This window comes from Xyrauchen texanus, chromosome 5 (genome assembly GCF_025860055.1).
Source record: "Xyrauchen texanus isolate HMW12.3.18 chromosome 5, RBS_HiC_50CHRs, whole genome shotgun sequence".
In the NCBI taxonomy this organism is placed as follows: Eukaryota; Metazoa; Chordata; class Actinopteri; order Cypriniformes; family Catostomidae; genus Xyrauchen; species Xyrauchen texanus.
Genome location: NC_068280.1, coordinates 14,023,799 through 14,047,256, shown reverse-complemented (window position 1 = coordinate 14,047,256; position 23,458 = coordinate 14,023,799). Strand labels below are relative to the sequence as shown.

Below are 23,458 nucleotides of genomic sequence, written 5' to 3'. Positions count from 1 at the left end.
TAATGTATGATGGTTTATGTTTTATGGTAATGTTAAAGGAAGATGTTTCTGTTATCAAGGTAGGCCTACGTGTGAACACCCGGATATGAAGGTACCTAGAAGGTGATGCCTCAAGTGACCCTGAAGTATATTTAGACAGTGTTGGACAGCCTGGTATTCCAAACCAGTACTAAGCCCGAAACGAAATTGCTAGTGGTTTTGAATCCATCTTTTTATGGATAACCCCAAATAAAAACACTGAATGGATCAATTACCTCTATTAATCAGCAACGTTTCATTAATAAAAACTAAACGGGCCTTCGATTTGGTGAAAGAACAATTACATGCAGCAAGTGAAATGACTAAACAGAATCGTATAGCTTTGGATTAACTCTTGGCTAAAGAGAGAGTATGTAAAATATGTGGTGACAAATGCTGTATACATACATCCTGGGTCACATTGATGATGATGATGATGATGGTGAATTCATGTTAAGTTGAATAAAGTTGAATAAAGAATTAGCTGATAACGTCAGGGAATATGGGGACATTTTCAATGTGTTTGGGTGGTTCACACCCTGGATGTCTTCCATTATATCGATTGCTGTATGCATTATACTTATGTTATTATTTGGCCCAATTTGCTACAATTACTAATGCAAAAGTTGAATGTGATGATAAACAGGCATAATATTGCCATGCTCCATTATGTGTGTATACCTAATTCTGAAGTTGCTACGTGATCTACGTGATCCTTTCAGGATCAAAGTGGGCATTTCTCTTTTAGAGAAAATATGCTCTTTTAAGGGAAGAAAGCACTGTCGAAGCGCACAGCACAGCTTGCAGAGAGAGAGAGAGAGACGCCATCTGGAAAATGCGCCGTGCGGATCCAACAGCAACGCTTCTCGCTGATAGAGGTGAGTGGAACATTAGTGAAGCTCAGCTGCTTGTTGCACAACCATTCCAGTCCGAGAAGACCCCTTGTGTTACTTCCTTCGACACAATGACAAGAGAGTGACAGAAGGGGAACTCGTTTGTGCGGAAACGCCGAAGAACCTGAAGAACTTGAACTCGACAAAACAAAGTAAGCAAATACAACATTTCACCGTAGTCTATGCTTTATTTCCTTTGTAAATTAAGTAGTTTATATTTTGTCTACACGGGTACAAAGTTTAAATCTTTGACCAAGTAGCTAGGGGTTTACTCCGTAATCAATAACTCATAAGCGAAACGTTCTTAAAACACAAACAACACCTATTTCAAACCGCAGTAATGTAGACAACGAGCTACAACCTCGTTTCCATCAAAACAAGCCTCCGTTGGAGCTGGAAAAATTACATTGATCTAAGCGCAGCCGGCTGATGCAATCCATGGACCGTCTCAAAGTGCAAAACCGAAATGCGATACAAAAATGTTCAATAACTTCACTGTTACACATTGTAGTGTCCCCAAATTCAGTACACACATCAGTGGTCTCCTGCTGGTTATACTACAACACTTAGTTTGGAGAAATGTGCTTTTTCAATTTTGGGGGATTTATTTTTTAGGAAAAATATTCAATACTTCACTGTTTCACATTGTAGTGTCACCAAATTCAGTTCACACATCAGTGGTCTCCTGCTGGTTATACTAAAACACTTAGTTTTGAAAAAAGTGCCTTTGCATTGTCCTTGGAGTTTTTTTTAGGGACCAATTATTTTACAAACTCTATAAGAGATAACCAAAATCTCCTAACGGCCTCTTTAGTTAGGGGTGTTGCACAACACACAATACCAAGGGATATCTTTGTTTGGTATTTGTGCAGCTGTCATTCCAAGGCATTGTATGTGAAACCATCTTGCACAAGTTCCACACTGAATCTATGGGGATAAATACGTTAAACATATTAAGAAAATGTTAACTTTAGGAATCCTGTAATGTATATTATTATAGGGGAGCACCGTCTTGAGGAGGGCACCAGAAAGTCCACCGGCTGCCCTTACCCACACGTTATACGTTATTCAAGGACCCGAAAGCAGTTGCGGAACACAGACGATCGCTTCACGCTCATATCAGGCGTGTATACCCCTGAGTGTAATAACATTTGGTCCTAAATGTAATAATATTTGGTCCTAAATGCAATTAAAGCCCCTAAGTGTAATGCCATTTTGTCCAATGTAATAACATTTGGTCCTAAATGTAATTATAGCCCCTAAGTGTAATAACATTTGGTCCTAAACGTAATAACCTTTAGTCCTAATTGTAATTTAAGGCCCTAAGTGTAATAACTTTAGACCTAAATGTAATTAAAGTCCCTAAGTGTAATTACATTTGGTCCCAATGTAATAACCTTTGTTCCTAAATGCAATTAAAGGCTCTAAGTGTAATAATATTTGGTCCTAAATAAAGGCCCTAAGTGTAATAACATTTGGTCCTAAATGTAATAACTTTTAGTCCTAATTGTAATTTAAGGCCCTAAGTGTAATAATAACCTTTAGACCTAAATGTAATGAAAGGCCCTAAGTGTAATAACATTTGGTCCAACGCAATTTAAGTCCCTAAGTGTAATAACATTTGGTCCTAAATGTAAGAACCTTTGGTCCTAAATGTAATTAAAAGCCTTAAGTGTAATAATATTTGGTCTTAAATGTAATATCATTTGTTCCTAAAAGCAATTAAAGGCTCTAAGTATAATAATATTTAAATTAATAATTTCATTATTATTAAAGGCAAGTGCAGGGCTCTACAGTGCGAGTATTTCATTCGCATTTGCCCCTAAAAATAGATATGTGCGAACTGGAAAAACGAGCACAGTGTGCGATTAAAGATTACAAACGTAACCCCCCTTTTTTAAGATATTTGTTTAAAAATGACAAAACCCATTCCACAAGCGGAATTTTCTGTGATGACGTGGTCCAGTCAGAGAGAGAAAGGTGAACAATGGAAAAAAGTATCGGTATAGGCGACATCGCATTTCATTTTAATCGGAAAAGAGATGAGGAGAAAGAGGAATTTGGCGAGGGGGATTCGCAAGTTCAACTAATGAAGTCTCTTCACAAGGTTTACCGGAGACGGCTAACGTTAGGGATGCTGACCGTGACCACTGTCACTTCAACGTCCACTGTAGCTGGTGGAGGGAGAACATATAGATTCAATGCAAATTGTCTCAAAATGTTCCCATGGCTAGAGTTCGAAAACAATGTCATGTTCTGCAAATATTGTAGAGGGCAGAAACAGGTGGGCATCTCGTCCTTCGTGTCAGGAAACCCGCATCTGAAATAGTGATGGGTCATTTGAGAACGAGTCGGTTCTTGCCGGCTCGCATATCAGAATCTATTTATACAAATATATTAAACAAATAAGATATGAATGTATAGATATATATGTTGTTCAGATTGTATTTGAATTGTTACATTTATATGCACTTTGTTTATATACATTGAAAAGTTATACTCTAAATGCACACGTGAAATAACATCCTTCTTTTTTACATTTATTTCAGTTTGTGGGATGCTGCAGTTTTGCAAATTATTTATTTTTCTTTGATATGGTGCATTATTCTATTATCAGTAGGCTACTGCCGCTACCTACATGCATACTACGCAGTTTGCGTAGGGCATCAACTCCCTAGGGGGGCACCATCTTACCCTAGGTTAACACCTGAAAGTCCACCGGCTGCCCTTACTCGTTCGCTATTCAAGGACCCGAAAGCAGTTGCGGAACACAGACAATCGCTTCACGCTCATATCACGTGTAGGGCATCAATTTGGCCAGCGGTGGCCCGGTCTATTATGTTATTCAGACTGTATTCGTTTTGAATGGTTAGATTTATATGCACTTTGTTTATATAGGCCCAATAAACTTATAACAATAAGTTATACTTTAAATGCAAATGTTTAATAGTATTATTTTTCTTAACAAATCAATGCATTTTTAAATAAATTGTGGTTAAGGTAGAGTGTAATTACATTTAATAATTTAATGAGAATTGTTTTAACACCAATTATGAAAAGAGCCGGAATGCCCATTGCTAATCTGAAAAGAGATAGTGTAGCGAAACATCTCACGGCGGCATATCCAGTGCTCTGGATGAGACCGGAGAAACCATCAAGCTCGGCGTCAGCAGCCTTGAGGAGGCAAGTGCTGCAGTCTGAGGAGGAGAAGAGGAAGCAGCTGAAAATAAAGATAAACATCACATACTTCATTGTGAAAGAAGAACCTTTTGTCAAATTTGGGCCACTTATCAGACTCCACCACAAAAACTGAGTTTACATGAATCCCACAAACGACAATGTGCGGAGATGATCGGTCAAATTGCTGACATAATGAGAGGCTGACCTCTAAGTATGCCAGACGGTCAACATACAAAAGCAGCTGGACAACTGATATCCTTTGACTTTAGTAGGCATGGGTTCAATGTGTGATTTGGGAGGTATGTGCTGTTCCACAGATGTGTGTCCCTTAGTACAGGCACACACACTCATACACGCAGTATAAATATGTATGTAATACATTGTTTGTTAATAAACTCTGTATTTAATTTTCACTGTGCTCCTAAATTTCTTTTTGTGCTCCCACATTTTTTCATTTAGGAGCGCATGTACTCCTTGGGAAAAAAAGTTAGAGTAGAGCCCTGCCTAAGTGTAATAATAGTTGGTCTTAAATGTAATAACCTTTAGTGCTACATATAATTAAAGGCCCTAAGTGTAATAATATTTGGTCCTAAATGTAATAGACACATTTAATTAAATAACTTCTGGTCTTTAATGTTATAAAGGCTCTAAATGCTAAACAAGTCTAATTATAATAAAGCAATTGAAACAGAGCCAAATGCCTTTTATTTTATTTTTGTTATAAGATGTAGAGGATTAACTGTGGTGAGATGTGATGGGCCGGAATAGACACAGGGCTGATTGTTTGTCCCAGTCTAAGGAATAAAAGAGTGCAGGACCATATTTTGATGGGCACTCAGGCTTTTTTATTGTACCCGTGACAAAAGATATGACACTTTGGTTAAAATATATAAGAATATTATTAATAGTGTCTTTCTTATAACTAAAGCTAAATAAAACCAATTATTTGACCCGTAGCCATGCAGTTTAGCATGGGTGAGCTAATTGCACTCAGTAGCTCTATAGGCCTAATAATAAACGTGTAATAATTAGCTAATTAACATTTGACACAGAACATCACACAACTGAATAAAACCAACATACCTTGGACCTCACTTTATGACATCTTAAAAATTAAATAAAATATTTTGCGAGAAATTAAGAGCTCTCATACAGGCTAATCACACAATACGGCTTTATCACAGCAAGTATTACACGTGTGTGTCGAACTTTTGCTTAATAGCTCCTTTTCACACGGAGCCTTATTCATGAAACACAAGCAGAACATATTTATGTGTAAATTGTCCCATTGATTTCTCTCGTGTGTATGGAAAATCCCTGTAGCCTACACAAGACAGGCAATAAGATCACAAACAAAGCTTGCAGTTTGTCGCTTACTCTATATAGTGCCCTCATGTGTACAGATGTAACTTAATGGATGCCTACACGAAAAACCAATCAATTTAGCTATGATTAGTTGTTTATTGTAAAGCAATAATATTTTTAAACTGAACGTGTTAGTTGAATAATCTGTTAATGTGGGTTAATCAGTTAACAGTCTAAATCCTTACAGTGATTTTTTTGATTTCCCAATTTTGGCACTACACAATTGGTCACATAGTCGCTTGATTGCTTTTTGTGTTTTTTAGGTGGCTTGGGTGGAAAGGAAAGAAAATCAATGCTTGAACAGAGATGGAGCAATCTGAATCATCACATTACCCAGAAAAGGTACTGTCAACTTTTTTGAGAGTATTTGAGATTTGTGTTTGTCATCTGAAGTAGGCCTACTTAAGCAAAAAGGTACTAGAACAGACATGGACAACATACGGCCCACGGATTTATTTTAAAAGCATTTCTATTTTTCATTGGATATGGACCGAATGCGTATCCACAAACGTTTAACATGCTCAGGGTTGCCAGATAAGACACGCAACACCCCTAGTTTGAGATTTATGCTTGAGCAAATTGGAAATATTCCGCCTAATGTTATACTTATGTTGTTCAATCTGGCAACCAAGCACGAGAGTGCACTTTTTCTATCTCGCTTTCCCCTTTGAACACATTTAGTGATCTGTAGTGCAATATTCTGCTCTTAGGAAAAGTGTTATATGGCTACTCTGTGTCCATTCTTGAGGCTGCTTGTGATGTTTGGTGCTACTTTGCAGGTAAACCTTCTCAGTGATTAAATTTAATATAAAAGTAGATCTCGGCATCATTGACATGCGAGCAAAAGCAAGCTAGAGATGAATATGTAGCCTATATATATTTTTATTTGTGCAATTTAGAAATGTTGAAGTCCCTTCGCACCTGTATGTTAATCTAACTCTTGCAGTAATCATTTATCATAGTCATGCAGCCGGTGTTATTCAGTTGTGTGCTGAAAATCAAACCACGAAGAGACCCGCATCATGACTGTTTTAGCATGTAAACGGGTAATGTTTTAGAAAAAATCAAGTAAACTCGCCCGCTTTGCGACAAACATTAAAAGTTCTATCAATGTAATTTTTTGTATTTATGAAAACAGACCCCTGATGTAGAGATTGTTAAATTGAATAATAAATTAACAGGGAAGTAGAGATAGTAAAATAAATGTATAAGCTCAGCCTTTATTCCGTATTTTAATGCCTGATTTAAAATCCCCTTTACCAAAATAGTTACCCACCCTTGTACTAGAAGCTGTGCAATTTTTTTATAAAGTAAACAACAACAAAGATATAATATAGCTGCAAGCAGCAATGCGGATTCCTCCTCAAAATGGCAAATCATTTCAAATTGATCAGTAGAGGGTTGGGGTTAAACCCTCTCAATGGATGAATCCAAAAACATGTATTTCTGTCTGAATCCTAAACTAAACATTTTCAGTCTACAGGAAAATCCATCATACCTTATGGATCCTTGAGGCGTTTTTGTTCCCAATGAGAAATGAGGCATGTACACCAAGATTCAAAAGAATTGGTTAAATGGCGTGGAAATGGTATCACTTTGAAAATATTTTTTGGGGCGTGGCCTGTAGCCTCCTATGGGCAAATGTGGGTCATTCTTGGTTTGTGGGTTCCTGTTGGCCTGTAGTATCAATGTACATAATTAGAAAATATTTGACCAGAAAATGGGACTTTTGGGAATTACCTGTAGCACTCCCTAGGGGTGAATGTTGGCCATTCTTGGTTTGAGGGTTCCTGTTGACCTGTAGTATCAATGTACCAAATTAGAACATTTTTGACCATAAAATGGGAATTTCAAGTGGCCTCTAGTGCTCCCTAAGGGCTTAATGTTGGCCATTCTTTGTTTGTGGGTTCCTGTTGGCCAGTAGTATCAATGTACCATATTAGAAAATTTTTGACCAGAAAACGAAATTTTGGGAGTGGCCTGTAGCTCTCTAATGGCTGAATGTGGGCCATACTTGGTTTGTGGGTTCCTGTTGGCCTGTAGTATCAATGTACCAAATTATAACTTTTTTGACCAGAAAATGGGAATTTCGGCTTGGCCTCTAAGCCACCTAGTGGTGAATGTCGGTCATTCTTGGTTTGTGGATTCCTTTTGGCCTGTACTATTAATGTACCAAATTAGAACATTTTTGACCAGAAAATGGGAATTTCGGCATGGCCTGTAGTGCTCCCTAGGGCTTAATGTTGGCCATTCTTGGTTTGAGGGTTCCTGTTGACCTGCAGTATCAATGTACCAAATTAGAACGTTTTTGACCAGAAAACGAAATTTTGGAGTAGCCTGTAGCTCCCTAAGGGCTTAATGTGGGCCACACTTGGTATGTGGGTTCCTGTTGGCCTGTAGTATCAAAGTACCAAATTAGAAAATTTTTGACCAGAAAATGGGAATTTTGGCTTGTCCTGTAGTGCCCCCTAGTGGCTGAATGTCGGTCATTCTTGGTTTGTGGATTCCTGTTGGCCTGTACTATTCTTGTACCGAATTAGAACATTTTTGACCAGAAAATGGGAATTTTGGCTTGTCCTGTAGTGCCCCTAGTGGCGTATGTCGGTCATTCTTGGTTTGTGGATTCCTGTTGGCCTGTACTATTAATTTACCAAATTAGAACATTTTTGACCAGAAAATGGGAATTTTGGCATGGCCATTCTTTGCACAGTACTTCAGAGTGATGTCATCTTTAAGCATGTTAGGTTTGAAAAACCATCAGTCAAAATTACATTTGATATATTGACACGTATATATTGTTAAAATTTGGACATTTACATAAACACGCCCCTTTCAGCCATTTTGTATCGTATTCATTTTTCCTAAGTAACGTTTTCAAGGATGTCCATTCTACAGTAGAGGGTTGGGGTTAAACCCTCTCAATGGATGAATCCAAAAAACATGTATTTCTGTCTGAATCCTAAACGAAACATTTTCAGTCTACAGGAAAATCCATCATACCTTATGGATCCTTGAGGCTTTTTGTTCCCAATGAGAAATGAGGCATGTACACCAAGATTCAAAAGAATTGGTTAAATGGCGTGGAAATGGTATCACTTTGAAAATATTTTTTGGGGGCGTGGCCTGTAGCGCCTCCTATGGGCAAATGTGGGTCATTCTTGGTTTGTGGGTTCCTGTTGGCCTGTAGTATCAATGTACATAATTAGAAAATATTTGACCAGAAAATTGGACTTTTGGGAATTACCTGTAGCGTCCCTAGGGGTGAATGTTGGCCATTCTTGGTTTGAGGGTTCCTGTTGACCTGTAGTATCAATGTACCAAATTAGAACATTTTTGACCAGAAAATGGGAATTTCGGCATTGGCCTCTAAGCGCTCACCTAGTGGTGAATGTCGGTCATTCTTGGTTTGTGGATTCCTTTTGGCCTGTACTATTAATGTACCAAATTAGAACATTTTTGACCAGAAAATGGGAATTTCGGCATGGCCTGTAGTGCTCCCTAGGGCTGAATGTTGGCCATTCTTGGTTTGAGGGTTCCTGTTGACCTGCAGTATCAATGTACCAAATTAGAACGCTTTTGACCAGAAAACTAAATTTTGGAGTAGCCTGTAGCTCCCTAAGGGCTTAATGTGGGCCACACTTGGTATGTGGGTTCCTGTTGGCCTGTAGTATCAAAGTACCAAATTAGAAAATTTTTGACCAGAAAATGGGAATTTTGGCTTGTCCTGTAGTGCTCCCTAGTGGCTGAATGTCGGTCATTCTTGGTTTGTGGATTCCTGTTGGCCTGTACTATTTTTGTACCGAATTAGAACATTTTTGACCAGAAAATGGGAATTTTGGCTTGTCCTGTAGTGCCCCTAGTGGCGTATGTCGGTCATTCTTGGTTTGTGGATTCCTGTTGGCCTGTACTATTAATTTACCAAATTAGAACATTTTTGACCAGAAAATGGGAATTTTGGCATGGCCATTCTTTGCACAGTACTTCAGAGTGATGTCATCTTTAAGCATGTTAGGTTTGAAAACCATCAGTCAAAATTACATTTGATTTATTGACACGTATATATTGTTAAAATTTGGACATTTACATAAACACGCCCTTTCAGCCATTTTGTATCGTATTCATTTTTCCTAAGTAACGCTTTCAAGGATGTCCATTCTACACATGTGTACCAAATTTCAAGTCAATTGGAGCTACGGTTCAGGAGAAGAAGAGTTTTGTAGGTTTTCGCAAATTTTCAACGTACGGGAAAATCCATCATGGCGGAAGTTATGGGTTCTTGAGGCTTTTTGTTCCCCATGAGGAATGAGGCATGTACACCAAATTTCAGAAGATTTGGACAAATGGCGTGGAAATTGTATCACTTTGAATTTTGTTTTTTGGGCGTGGCCTGTAGCGCCACCTATGGGCGAATGTGGGCCATTCTTGGTTTGGGGGTACCGCTGGCATGGAGTATCAATGTGCCAATTTAGAAAATTTTTGACCAGTGACTTTTTGAGCTATTGGGGCTCAAGGAGAAGAATAATAATAATAATAATAATAATAATAAATATAGCTGCAAGCAGCAATGCGGATTCCTCCTCAAAATGGCAAATCATTTAAAATTGATCAGTAGATGGTTGGGGATAAACCCTCCCAATTAAGGAATTCAAAAAACATGTCTTCGCCTGATTCCTAAACAAAACATTTTCAATGTACAGGAAAATCCATACCGACCTTATGGATCCTTGAGGCTTTTTTGTTCCCAATGAGAAATGCGCATGTACACCAAGTTTCAGAAGAATTGGACAAATGGGGTGGATATTATATCATTTTGAAAAAAAATTTGGGGCGTGGCCTGTAGCGCCACCTATGGGCAAATGTTGGTCATTCTTGGTTTGTGGGTTCCTGTTGGCCTGTAGTATAAATGTACAAAATTAGAAAATATTTGACCAGAAAATGGGAATTTTGGAGTGGCTCTGTAGCGCTCCTAGGGGCTTAATGTGGGCCTTTCTTGGTTTGTGGGTTCCTGTCGGCCTGTAGAATCAATACACCAAATTAGAAAATGTTTGACCAGAAAATGGGATTTTTGGAATTACCTGTAGCTCTCTAATGGCTAATGTTGGCCATTCGTGGTTTGTGGGTTCCTGTTGGCATGTAGTATCAGTGTACCAAATTAGAACATTTTTGACCAGAAAATGGGAATTTTGGCATGGCCTGTAGCGCTCCCTAGGGGTGAATGTTGTCCATTCTTGGTTTGTGGGTTCCTGTCTGCCTGTAGTATCAATGTACCAAATTAAAAAAAATTTGACCAGAAAACGGAATTTTGGCGTGGCCTTTAGCTCTCTAGTGGCTTAATGTCGGCCATTCTTGGTTTGTGGGTTCCTGTTGGCCTGTAGTACCATTGTACCAAATTAGAACATTTTAGACCAGAAAATGGGAATTTCGACATGGCCTGTAGCTCCCTAGGGCTTAATGTCGGCCATTCTTTATGCAGTACTTCAGAGTGATGTCATCTTGAAGCATGTTAGGTTTGAAAACCATCAGTCAAAATTACATTTGATTTATTGACAGGTATATATTGTTAAAATTTGGACATTTACATAAACACGCCCTTTCAGACATTTTGTATCACATTCATTTTTCCTAAGTAATGTTTTCAAGGATGTCCATTCTACAAATGTGTACCAAATTTCAAGTCAATTGGAGCTACGGTTCAGGAGAAGAAGAGTATTTTTAGGTTTTCGCAAATTTTCAACGCACGGGAAAATCCATCATGGTGAAAGTTATGGGTCCTTAAGGCTTTTTTGTTCCCCATGAGGAATGAGGCATGTACACCAAGTTTCAGAAGATTTAGACAAATGGCGTGGAAATTGTATCACTTTGAATGAAAAATCACTTTGAAAATCTCTACTTTCACTTTCACTTCTCTCTTAAGATTTTTTTCTGTTTTTTTTGTGTGATTTACATAAGCATATCACAAGCAATTTTATTTGAAAGACTATCTAGGCACATAATAACACTGTATAGCTGTGACTGTTTATAACTATTTCAAAATGTAGCCTACAAGCTCACACTTTAAATGGTCAGTGCTTTGATTTTTAAATCATTAAAATAGCAACAGATCCAGTGAAAAAAATGGAGTGATTGTGTTTACATGCCATTCAAAAACGTGGCATTTTACAAGGTAAGAGAGAAATAAAAAACTTAAAATAATACCATTTGTACTTCTCAATTACTTGGGAATGTCTATGTTCAGGACCTAAGGCTAAATTGTTACTGTCTCTTTAAGAGGCTTTTATCGCATGATACGATACTTAAGGCACAGTTCAGTTTAATCTTTTGAGAACTGAGAAGTATCATTATTTTCGTTTTGTGCCATGCTTGTTGCATTTGTATTCATTGTGAGATGATAAAATACAGACTGCGTGGAATGGTTGATTTTGTTCACTTGAATTTTGTGACGTGTTTCAGAAAAATAATCGCGAAGACAGAGACTGAGCACCCTGTTTATTTATTTTACAAAAGCACAAGGTTTTGTTGTTATTGTAAGTGTACACAAATAAAAGTAAACATTTCATAGTTCGTAATGATGTCTTGCATGTTTCTGTATGGGCAAAAATGACGCAGTATTTTGTTTAAGTTGTTTCCGCTGTTTCGAGAGAAAAATATAGCAGGACGTCATCTGGAATAATGCCAGAATAAAATATAATTATTCCAGATTTCTTTCTCAACTGTTTGTTCACTTGAGACATAACAGACTCCTCAATATATCATGTATTTTGACACTCTGTTGTATGAAATTGTCCGCTCAGACGCTAAGCAGCAGCTGAAAGACATCGGAGTGCGTGAGTTAGACGCGACGCTGCTCGCTGTGTCACACAAACAGCTCGCAAACATGTATTTGAGTTGTTTTGACATTTGTTGAGTTGAATAGTGTAAAATCGCTTGAATGTTCAAACAGGCAAACATTGTATACAACCGACAAACCTTCATGATGATGCGAGCAAAATGATCTCGCCATGGTTTAGCGTGTTGTCAGAGACAATTAAACAACATCATTCTCGGAAGTTTTGATAACGCTAGGATTGATCAGCCCATCCCTACTTTCTTTAGACATATGTTTCATGTTTGTGTAAGTTTTTGTGACGTGTTTCAGAAAGATATTCGCTTAGACAAAGAGCACACGGTTTATTTTCTTTATTTTACAACAAATAAAAGTACAACTTTCATAGTTTGTGACGATGTATTAAATGTATCTGTATGTGCAAAAATAACGCAGTATTTTGTTTAAGCTGTTAACGCTGTTTCGAGAGAAAAATCTTAACAGGACACCACAGCTGCATCCGTGTTGTTCACAATAATTCATAATTAAATATATTGATACCCAATTTCTTTATCAACTGTTTGTTCACTTGATACATAACAGACACCCCAATATATCATGTATTTTGGTGTATGAAATTGTCCGCTCAAACGCATGAAGCTGTGAAAGCTTAACTCTCATCGGCGCATGAAGCGCTAGTCGCGACGCTGCTCGCCGCTGTGTCACACAAACTGCTCGAAAACATTTATTTGAGTTGTTTTGCCTTTGTTGAGTTGAATAGTGTAAAATCGCTTGAATGTTCAAGCAGGCAACCATTGTACACAACCAACAAACCTTCGTGGAAGATGCGAGCAAAAATGATCTCGCCGAGGATTGGCGTGTTGTCAGAGACAATTAAACAACATCATACTCGGAAGTTTTGATACGCTAACGCTGTCTCGATAGAGAAAAATCTAACAGGACATCACAGCGCATCACTAGACCCCTTCAATAATTCATAATTCAATATATTGATACCCGATTTCTTTATCAACTGTTTGTTCACTTGAGATATAGCAGACACCCCAATATATCATGTATTTTGGTGTATGAAATTGTCCGCTGAAACGCTAAGAAGGGAAAGCTTAACTCTCATCGGCGCAGTGAACGCTAGACGCCGACGCTGCTCGCCGCTGTGTCACACAAACTGCTCGAAAACATTTATTTGAGTTGTTTTGCCTTTGTTGAGTTGAATAGTGTAAAATCGCTTGAATGTTCAAACTGGAAAGCATTAAGACACACAATTGATTTGACATACCTCCATGCAGACGCAAAATGTCTTCTGTAGTCTAAGTCTGAGCTCCACCCACTAGGAGACCTAAATGCTTCATTAGAGAGATTGCTACAGAAGAGCTGCATGTGGTAGACAGAGTTACTCCAGTAGAGGGAGCCTCTTTGCTCAGCCAATGTAAGTGAATGGGATTTTACATGTGGACCATATTTGTCCAGTAGAGGGAGCACTTTTGCTCAGCCATTGTAAATCAATGGGATTTTAAAAATTTTTGATCATCTTTTGTGTGTACATTTACATAAACACGCCCATTTCAGCCATTTTGTATTGTATTCATTTTTGCTAAGTAACGCTTGGAAAGACATACATACTACACACGTGTGCCAAATTCCAAGTCAATTGGAGCTGAGGTTCAGGAGAAGAAGAGTTTTGTAGGTTTTCCAAAATTTTCACTGTACAGGAAAATCCATAATGGCAGAAGTATGGGTCCTTGAGGCTTTTTGTTCCCCATGAGAAATGAGGCATGTTTACAAAGTTTCAGAAGATTTGGACAAATGGGGTGGAAATTATATCACTTTGAATTTTTGTTTTTGGGCGTGGCCTGTAGCGCCACCTATGGGCTGAATGTTGACCATTCTTGGTTTGGGGGTACCGCTGGCATGGAGTATCAATGTGCCAATTTAGAAAATTTTTGACCAGTGACTTTTGAGCTATTGGGGCTCAAGGAGAAGAATAATAATAATAATAATAATAATAATAAATATAGCTGCAAGCAGCAATGCGGATTCCTCCTCAAAATGGCAAATCATTTCAAATTGATCAGTAGAGGGTTGGGGTTAAACCCTCTCAATGGATGAATCCAAAAACATGTATTTCTGTCTGAATCCTAAACTAAACATTTTCAGTCTACAGGAAAATCCATCATACCTTATGGATCCTTGAGGCTTTTTTGTTCCCAATGAGAAATGAGGCATGTACACCAAGATTCAAAAGAATTGGTTAAATGGCGTGGAAATGGTATCACTTTGAAAATATTTTTTGGGGCGTGGCCTGTAGCCTCCTATGGGCAAATGTGGGTCATTCTTGGTTTGTGGGTTCCTGTTGGCCTGTAGTATCAATGTACATAATTAGAAAATATTTGACCAGAAAATGGGACTTTTGGGAATTACCTGTAGCTCCCTAGGGGTGAATGTTGGCCATTCTTGGTTTGAGGGTTCCTGTTGACCTGTAGTATCAATGTACCAAATTAGAACATTTTTGACCATAAAATGGGAATTTCAAGTGGCCTCTAGTGCTCCCTAGGGCTTAATGTTGGCCATTCTTTGTTTGTGGGTTCCTGTTGGCCAGTAGTATCAATGTACCATATTAGAAAATTTTTGACCAGAAAACGAAATTTTGGGAGTGGCCTGTAGCTCTCTAATGGCTTAATGTGGGCCATACTTGGTTTGTGGGTTCCTGTTGGCCTGTAGTATCAATGTACCAAATTATAACTTTTTTGACCAGAAAATGGGAATTTCGGCTTGGCCTCTAGCTCACCTAGTGGTGAATGTCGGTCATTCTTGGTTTGTGGATTCCTTTTGGCCTGTACTATTAATGTACCAAATTAGAACATTTTTGACCAGAAAATGGGAATTTCGGCATGGCCTGTAGTGCTCCCTAGGGGCTTAATGTTGGCCATTCTTGGTTTGAGGGTTCCTGTTGACCTGCAGTATCAATGTACCAAATTAGAACGCTTTTGACCAGAAAACGAAATTTTGGAGTAGCCTGTAGCTCTCTAAGGGCTTAATGTGGGCCACACTTGGTATGTGGGTTCCTGTTGGCCTGTAGTATCAAAGTACCAAATTAGAAAATTTTTGACCAGAAAATGGGAATTTTGGCTTGTCCTGTAGTGCTCCCTAGTGGCTTAATGTCGGTCATTCTTGGTTTGTGGATTCCTGTTGGCCTGTACTATTCTTGTACCGAATTAGAACATTTTTGACCAGAAAATGGGAATTTTGGCTTGTCCTGTAGTGCCCCTAGTGGCTTATGTCGGTCATTCTTGGTTTGTGGATTCCTGTTGGCCTGTACTATTAATTTACCAAATTAGAACATTTTTGACCAGAAAATGGGAATTTTGGCATGGCCATTCTTTGCACAGTACTTCAGAGTGATGTCATCTTTAAGCATGTTAGGTTTGAAAACCATCAGTCAAAATTACATTTGATTTATTGACACGTATATATTGTTAAAATTTGGACATTTACATAAACACTCTTTCAGCCATTTTGTATCAGTATTCATTTTTCCTAAGTAACGCTTTCAAGGATGTCCATTCTACACATGTGTACCAAATTTCAAGTCAATTGGAGCTACGGTTCAGGAGAAGAAGAGTTTTGTAGGTTTTCGCAAATTTTCAACGTACGGGAAAATCCATCATGGCGGAAGTTATGGGTTCTTGAGGCTTTTTTGTTCCCCATGAGGAATGAGGCATGTACACCAAATTTCAGAAGATTTGGACAAATGGCGTGGAAATTGTATCACTTTGAATTTTGTTTTTTGGGCGTGGCCTGTAGCGCCACCTATGGGCGAATGTGGGCCATTCTTGGTTTGGGGGTACCTGCTGGCATGGAGTATCAATGTGCCAATTTAGAAAATTTTTGACCAGTGACTTTTGAGCTATTGGGGCTCAAGGAGAAGAAGAATAATAATAATAATAAATATAGCTGCAAGCAGCAATGCGGATTCCTCCTCAAAATGGCAAATCATTTCAAATTGATCAGTAGAGGGTTGGGGTTAAACCCTCTCAATGGATGAATCCAAAAACATGTATTTCTGTCTGAATCCTAAACTAAACATTTTCAGTCTACAGGAAAATCCATCATACCTTATGGATCCTTGAGGCGTTTTTGTTCCCAATGAGAAATGAGGCATGTACACCAAGATTCAAAAGAATTGGTTAAATGGCGTGGAAATGGTATCACTTTGAAAATATTTTTTGGGGCGTGGCCTGTAGCACCTCCTATGGGCAAATGTGGGTCATTCTTGGTTTGTGGGTTCCTGTTGGCCTGTAGTATCAATGTACATAATTAGAAAATATTTGACCAGAAAATGGGACTTTTGGGAATTACCTGTAGCTCCCTAGGGGTGAATGTTGGCCATTCTTGGTTTGAGGGTTCCTGTTGACCTGTAGTATCAATGTACCAAATTAGAACATTTTTGACCATAAAATGGGAATTTCAAGTGGCCTCTAGTGCTCCCTAGGGGCTTAATGTTGGCCATTCTTTGTTTGTGGGTTCCTGTTGGCCAGTAGTATCAATGTACCATATTAGAAAATTTTTGACCAGAAAACTAAATTTTGGGAGTGGCCTGTAGCTCCCTAATGGCTTAATGTGGGCCATACTTGGTTTGTGGGTTCCTGTTGGCCTGTAGTATCAATGTACCAAATTATAACTTTTTTGACCAGAAAATGGGAATTTCGGCTTGGCCTCTAGCGCCACCTAGTGGTGAATGTCGGTCATTCTTGGTTTGTGGATTCCTTTTGGCCTGTACTATTAATGTACCAAATTAGAACATTTTTGACCAGAAAATGGGAATTTCGGCATGGCCTGTAGTGCTCCCTAGGGCTTAATGTTGGCCATTCTTGGTTTGAGGGTTCCTGTTGACCTGCAGTATCAATGTACCAAATTAGAACGCTTTTGACCAGAAAACTAAATTTTGGAGTAGCCTGTAGCTCTCTAAGGGCTTAATGTGGGCCACACTTGGTATGTGGGTTCCTGTTGGCCTGTAGTATCAAAGTACCAAATTAGAAAATTTTTGACCAGAAAATGGGAATTTTGGCTTGTCCTGTAGTGCTCCCTAGTGGCTTAATGTCGGTCATTCTTGGTTTGTGGATTCCTGTTGGCCTGTACTATTCTTGTACCTAATTAGAACATTTTTGACCAGAAAATGGGAATTTTGGCTTGTCCTGTAGTGCCCCTAGTGGCTGTATGTCGGTCATTCTTGGTTTGTGGATTCCTGTTGGCCTGTACTATTAATTTACCAAATTAGAACATTTTTGACCAGAAAATGGGAATTTTGGCATGGCCATTCTTTGCACAGTACTTCAGAGTGATGTCATCTTTAAGCATGTTAGGTTTGAAAACCATCAGTCAAAATTACATTTGATTTATTGACACGTATATATTGTTAAAATTTGGACATTTACATAAACACTCCTTTCAGCCATTTTGTATCGTGATTCATTTTTCCTAAGTAACGCTTTCAAGGATGTCCATTCTACACATGTGTACCAAATTTCAAGTCAATTGGAGCTACGGTTCAGGAGAAGAAGAGTTTTGTAGGTTTTCGCAAATTTTCAACGTACGGGAAAATCCATCATGGCGGAAGTTATGGGTTCTTGAGGCTTTTTGTTCCCCATGAGGAATGAGGCATGTACACCAAATTTCAGAAGATTTGGACAAATGGCTGGAAATTGTATCACTTTGAATTTTGTTTTTTTGGGCGTGGCCTGTAGCGCCACCTATGGGCGAATGTGGGCCATTCTTGGTTTGGGGGTACCCGCTGGCATGGAGTATCAATGTGCCAATTTAGAAAATTTTTGACCAGTGACTTTTGAGCTATTGGGGCTCAAGGAGAAGAATAATAATAATAATAATAATAATAATAATAATAATAAATATAGCTGCAAGCAGCAATGCGGATTCCTCCTCAAAATGGCAAATCATTTAAAATTGATCAGTAGATGGTTGGGGATAAACCCTCCCAATTAAGGAATTCAAAAAACATGTCTTCGCCTGATTCCTAAACAAAACATTTTCAATGTACAGGAAAATCCATACCGACCTTATGGATCCTTGAGGCTTTTTGTTCCCAATGAGAAATGCGGCATGTACACCAAGTTTCAGAAGAATTGGACAAATGGGGTGGATATTATATCATTTTGAAAAAAATTTGGGGCGTGGCCTGTAGCCCACCTATGGGCAAATGTTGGTCATTCTTGGTTTGTGGGTTCCTGTTGGCCTGTAGTATAAATGTACAAAATTAGAAAATATTTGACCAGAAAATGGGAATTTTGGAGTGGTCTGTAGCGCTCCTAGGGGCTTAATGTGGGCCTTTCTTGGTTTGTGGGTTCCTGTCGGCCTGTAGAATCAATACACCAAATTAGAAAATGTTTGACCAGAAAATGGGATTTTTGGAATTACCTGTAGCTTCTCTAATGGCTTAATGTTGGCCATTCGTGGTTTGTGGGTTCCTGTTGGCATGTAGTATCAGTGTACCAAATTAGAACATTTTTGACCAGAAAATGGGAATTTTGGCATGGCCTGTAGCTCCTCTAGGGGTGAATGTTGTCCATTCTTGGTTTGTGGGTTCCTGTCTGCCTGTAGTATCAATGTACCAAATTAAAAAAAATTTGACCAGAAAACGGAATTTTGGCGTGGCCTTTAGCTCCCTAGTGGCTTAATGTCGGCCATTCTTGGTTTGTGGGTTCCTGTTGGCCTGTAGTACCATTGTACCAAATTAGAACATTTTAGACCAGAAAATGGGAATTTCGACATGGCCTGTAGCTCCCTAGGGGCTTAATGTCGGCCATTCTTTATGCAGTACTTCAGAGTGATGTCATCTTGAAGCATGTTAGGTTTGAAAACCATCAGTCAAAATTACATTTGATTTATTGACAGGTATATATTGTTAAAATTTGGACATTTACATAAACACTCCTTTCAGACATTTTGTATCACATTCATTTTTCCTAAGTAATGTTTTCAAGGATGTCCATTCTACAAATGTGTACCAAATTTCAAGTCAATTGGAGCTACGGTTCAGGAGAAGAAGAGTATTTTTAGGTTTTCGCAAATTTTCAACGCACGGGAAAATCCATCATGGTGAAAGTTATGGGTCCTTAAGGCTTTTTTGTTCCCCATGAGGAATGAGGCATGTACACCAAGTTTCAGAAGATTTAGACAAATGGCGTGGAAATTGTATCACTTTGAATGAAAAATCACTTTGAAAATCTCTACTTTCACTTTCACTTCTCTCTTAAGATTTTTTTCTGTTTTTTTGTGTGATTTACATAAGCATATCACAAGCAATTTTATTTGAAAGACTATCTAGGCACATAATAACACTGTATAGCTGTGACTGTTTATAACTATTTCAAAATGTAGCCTACAAGCTCACACTTTAAATGGTCAGTGCTTTGATTTTTAAATCATTAAAATAGCAACAGATCCAGTGAAAAAATGGAGTGATTGTGTTTACATGCCATTCAAAAACGTGGCATTTTACAAGGTAAGAGAGAAATAAAAAAACTTAAAATAATACCATTTGTACTTCTCAATTACTTGGGAATGTCTATGTTCAGGACCTAAGGCTAAATTGTTACTGTCTCTTTAAGAGGCTTTTATCGCATGATACGATACTTAAGGCACAGTTCAGTTTAATCTTTTGAGAACTGAGAAGTATCATTATTTTCGTTTTGTGCCATGCTTGTTGCATTTGTATTCATTGTGAGATGATAAAATACAGACTGCGTGAATGGTTGATTTTGTTCACTTGAATTTTGTGACGGTTTCAGAAAAATAATCGCTAAGACAGAGACTGAGCACCCTGTTTATTTATTTTACAAAAGCACAAGGTTTTGTTGTTATTGTAAGTGTACACAAATAAAAGTAAACATTTCATAGTTCGTAATGATGTCTTGCATGTTTCTGTATGGGCAAAAATGACGTAGTATTTTGTTTAAGTTGTTTCCGCTGTTTCGAGAGAAAAATATAGCAGGACGTCATCTGGAATAATGCCAGAATAAAATATAATTATTCCAGATTTCTTTCTCAACTGTTTGTTCACTTGAGACATAACAGACTCCTCAATATATCATGTATTTTGACACTCTGTTGTATGAAATTGTCCGCTCAGACGCTAGCAGCAGCGAAAGACATCGGAGTGCGTGGAGTTAGACGCCGACGCTGCTCGCTGTGTCACACAAACAGCTCGCGAAACATGTATTTGAGTTGTTTTGACATTTGTTGAGTTGAATAGTGTAAAATCGCTTGAATGTTCAAACAGGCAAACATTGTATACAACCGACAAACCTTCATGATGATGCGAGCAAAATGATCTCGCCATGGGTTTAGCGTGTTGTCAGAGACAATTAAACAACATCATTCTCGGAAGTTTTGATAACGCTAGGATTGATCAGCCCATCCCTACTTTCTTTAGACATATGTTTCATGTTTGTGTAAGTTTTTGTGACGTGTTTCAGAAAGATATTCGCTTAGACAAAGAGCACACGGTTTATTTTCTTTATTTTACAACAAATAAAAGTACAACTTTCATAGTTTGTGACGATGTATTAAATGTATCTGTATGTGCAAAAATAACGCAGTATTTTGTTTAAGCTGTTAACGCTGTTTCGAGAGAAAAATCTTAACAGGACACCACAGCGCATCCGTGTTGTTCACAATAATTCATAATTAAATATATTGATACCCAATTTCTTTATCAACTGTTTGTTCACTTGATACATAACAGACACCCCAATATATCATGTATTTTGGTGTATGAAATTGTCCGCTCAAACGCATGAAGCTGTGAAAGCTTAACTCTCATCGGCGCAGCGAAGCGCTAGTCGCGACGCTGCTCGCCGCTGTGTCACACAAACTGCTCGAAAACATTTATTTGAGTTGTTTTGCCTTTGTTGAGTTGAATAGTGTAAAATCGCTTGAATGTTCAAGCAGGCAACCATTGTACACAACCAACAAACCTTCGTGGAAGATGCGAGCAAAAATGATCTCGCCGAGGATTAGCGTGTTGTCAGAGACAATTAAACAACATCATACTCGAAGTTTTGATACGCTAACGCTGTCTCGATAGAGAAAAATCTAACAGGACATCACAGCGGCATCACTAGACCCCTTCAATAATTCATAATTCAATATATTGATACCCGATTTCTTTATCAACTGTTTGTTCACTTGAGATATAGCAGACACCCCAATATATCATGTATTTTGGTGTATGAAATTGTCCGCTGAAACGCAAGAAGGGAAAGCTTAACTCTCATCGGCGCGCGAACGCTAGACGCCGACGCTGCTCGCCGCTGTGTCACACAAACTGCTCGAAAACATTTATTTGAGTTGTTTTGCCTTTGTTGAGTTGAATAGTGTAAAATCGCTTGAATGTTCAAACTGGAAAGCATTAAGACACACAATTGATTTGACATACCTCCATGCAGACGCAAAATGTCTTCTGTAGTCTAAGTCTGAGCTCCACCCACTAGGAGACCTAAATGCTTCATTAGAGAGATTGCTACAGAAGAGCTGCATGTGGTAGACAGAGTTACTCCAGTAGAGGGAGCCTCTTTGCTCAGCCAATGTAAGTGAATGGGATTTTACATGTGGACCATATTTGTCCAGTAGAGGGAGCACTTTGCTCAGCCATTGTAAATCAATGGGATTTTAAACATTTTTGATCATCTTTGTGTGTACATTTACATAAACACGCCCATTTCAGCCATTTTGTATTGTATTCATTTTTGCTAAGTAACGCTTGGAAAGACATACATACTACACACGTGTGCCAAATTCCAAGTCAATTGGAGCTGAGGTTCAGGAGAAGAAGAGTTTTGTAGGTTTTCCAAAATTTTCACTGTACAGGAAAATCCATAATGGCAGAAGTATGGGTCCTTGAGGCTTTTTTGTTCCCCATGAGAAATGAGGCATGTTTACAAAGTTTCAGAAGATTTGGACAAATGGGGTGGAAATTATATCACTTTGAATTTTTGTTTTTTGGGCGTGGCCTGTAGCGCCACCTATGGGCTGAATGTTGACCATTCTTGGTTTGGGGGTACCGTTGGCATGGAGTATCAATGTGCCAATTTAGAACATTTTTGACCAGTGACTTTTTGAGCTATTGGGGCTCAAGGAGAAGAAGAATAATAATAATAATAATAATAATAATAATAATAATAATAAACCGACAAATACAATAGATTCCTCCTTACGGAGGAATCTAATAATAAACCAACAAATACAATAGATTCCCTCCTTACGGAGGAATCTAATAATAATAATAATAATAATAATAATAATAAAACCATCAATTACAATAGATTCCCTCCTACGGAGGAATCTAATAAGAGCTAAAATGTGACAAAGAACGGATGCAGCGTTAATTGTGTTAAATATTTTAAAACATTAAAGCTGGACAAAAAAAAAAAAAGAAATCGCATACGTTAACGTTGACAGCACTAAAGGTGCGTACACACTGCAGCGTTACTTGTCATACATTGCTGACAGAAAATAAAGCGGTTTAAAGTGGACTCGTTTTCATGGTAGGCCTACACATAATGTTTTTTTAGTAAGCTACACGAATGTTCTACATTAAATATTTAACTAACAGTCTGAAGTTACCTAGCAGCAGTGTATGTTAATGTTAGCTCAGTCAACGTAAGGCTAACATCAAAAGGTGTAGACAGAAAATATGATTATGCTGACCTGAGCTAATTTACTGAAATCAACCAACTCACATCTCCTTTCTTTTCATCCATGATGACATTAAGTCACCTAATGTTGTTTCTGGAGTTCTGCGCTCCATGCTTTCACCGGCGACGCTAGCGTGAGGTATGGATCTCAATCACACTGTTGCCAGGACCGCCCTGCTCTGCTTCTGATAGGCTTGTGGCGTTAGTTAGAGCTGCGCTCCTCTCATATGATTGGTAGGTGAAATCAATTGACTCGAAAATATTAAACCGCATTCAAGTTCCCAGTTTCAAATGCAGCCGCGGGTATGCTGCGCTCATAATGGAAGCGGCGCCTTCGTTTTTCCAAGCGGCGTCCGCGCCGAAAGTGCGTCCGACTGTAATTTGCAGCCTGATTAATAAATTTTGCCTGCGCCAGAGGCCGGACCTGCCCTCAAGCGGAAATCCGCCCCGGCCGAATACTTTAAGCCCTG

General features: G+C 38.5%; 1 protein-coding gene across 3 annotated transcripts in view; it reads left to right on the top strand.

The window, feature by feature from the left end:
* The first annotated feature begins 775 nt into the window (after positions 1-775).
* Positions 776-23,458, top strand: part of LOC127644447 (GTPase IMAP family member 9-like) — an 86,864-nt gene continuing 64,181 nt past the window's right edge. For 2 of the 3 annotated variants that reach the window (XM_052127634.1, XM_052127632.1), the window contains exons 1-2: positions 797-1,063; positions 5,720-5,798. In XM_052127634.1, the coding sequence (XP_051983594.1) occupies positions 5,763-5,798 (36 nt within the window). In that variant the 5' untranslated portion in view covers positions 797-1,063; positions 5,720-5,762. Of the gene's footprint in view, positions 1,064-5,719; positions 5,799-23,458 lie in introns of all 3 variants that reach the window. The other variant, XM_052127633.1, reaches the window with a different exon arrangement.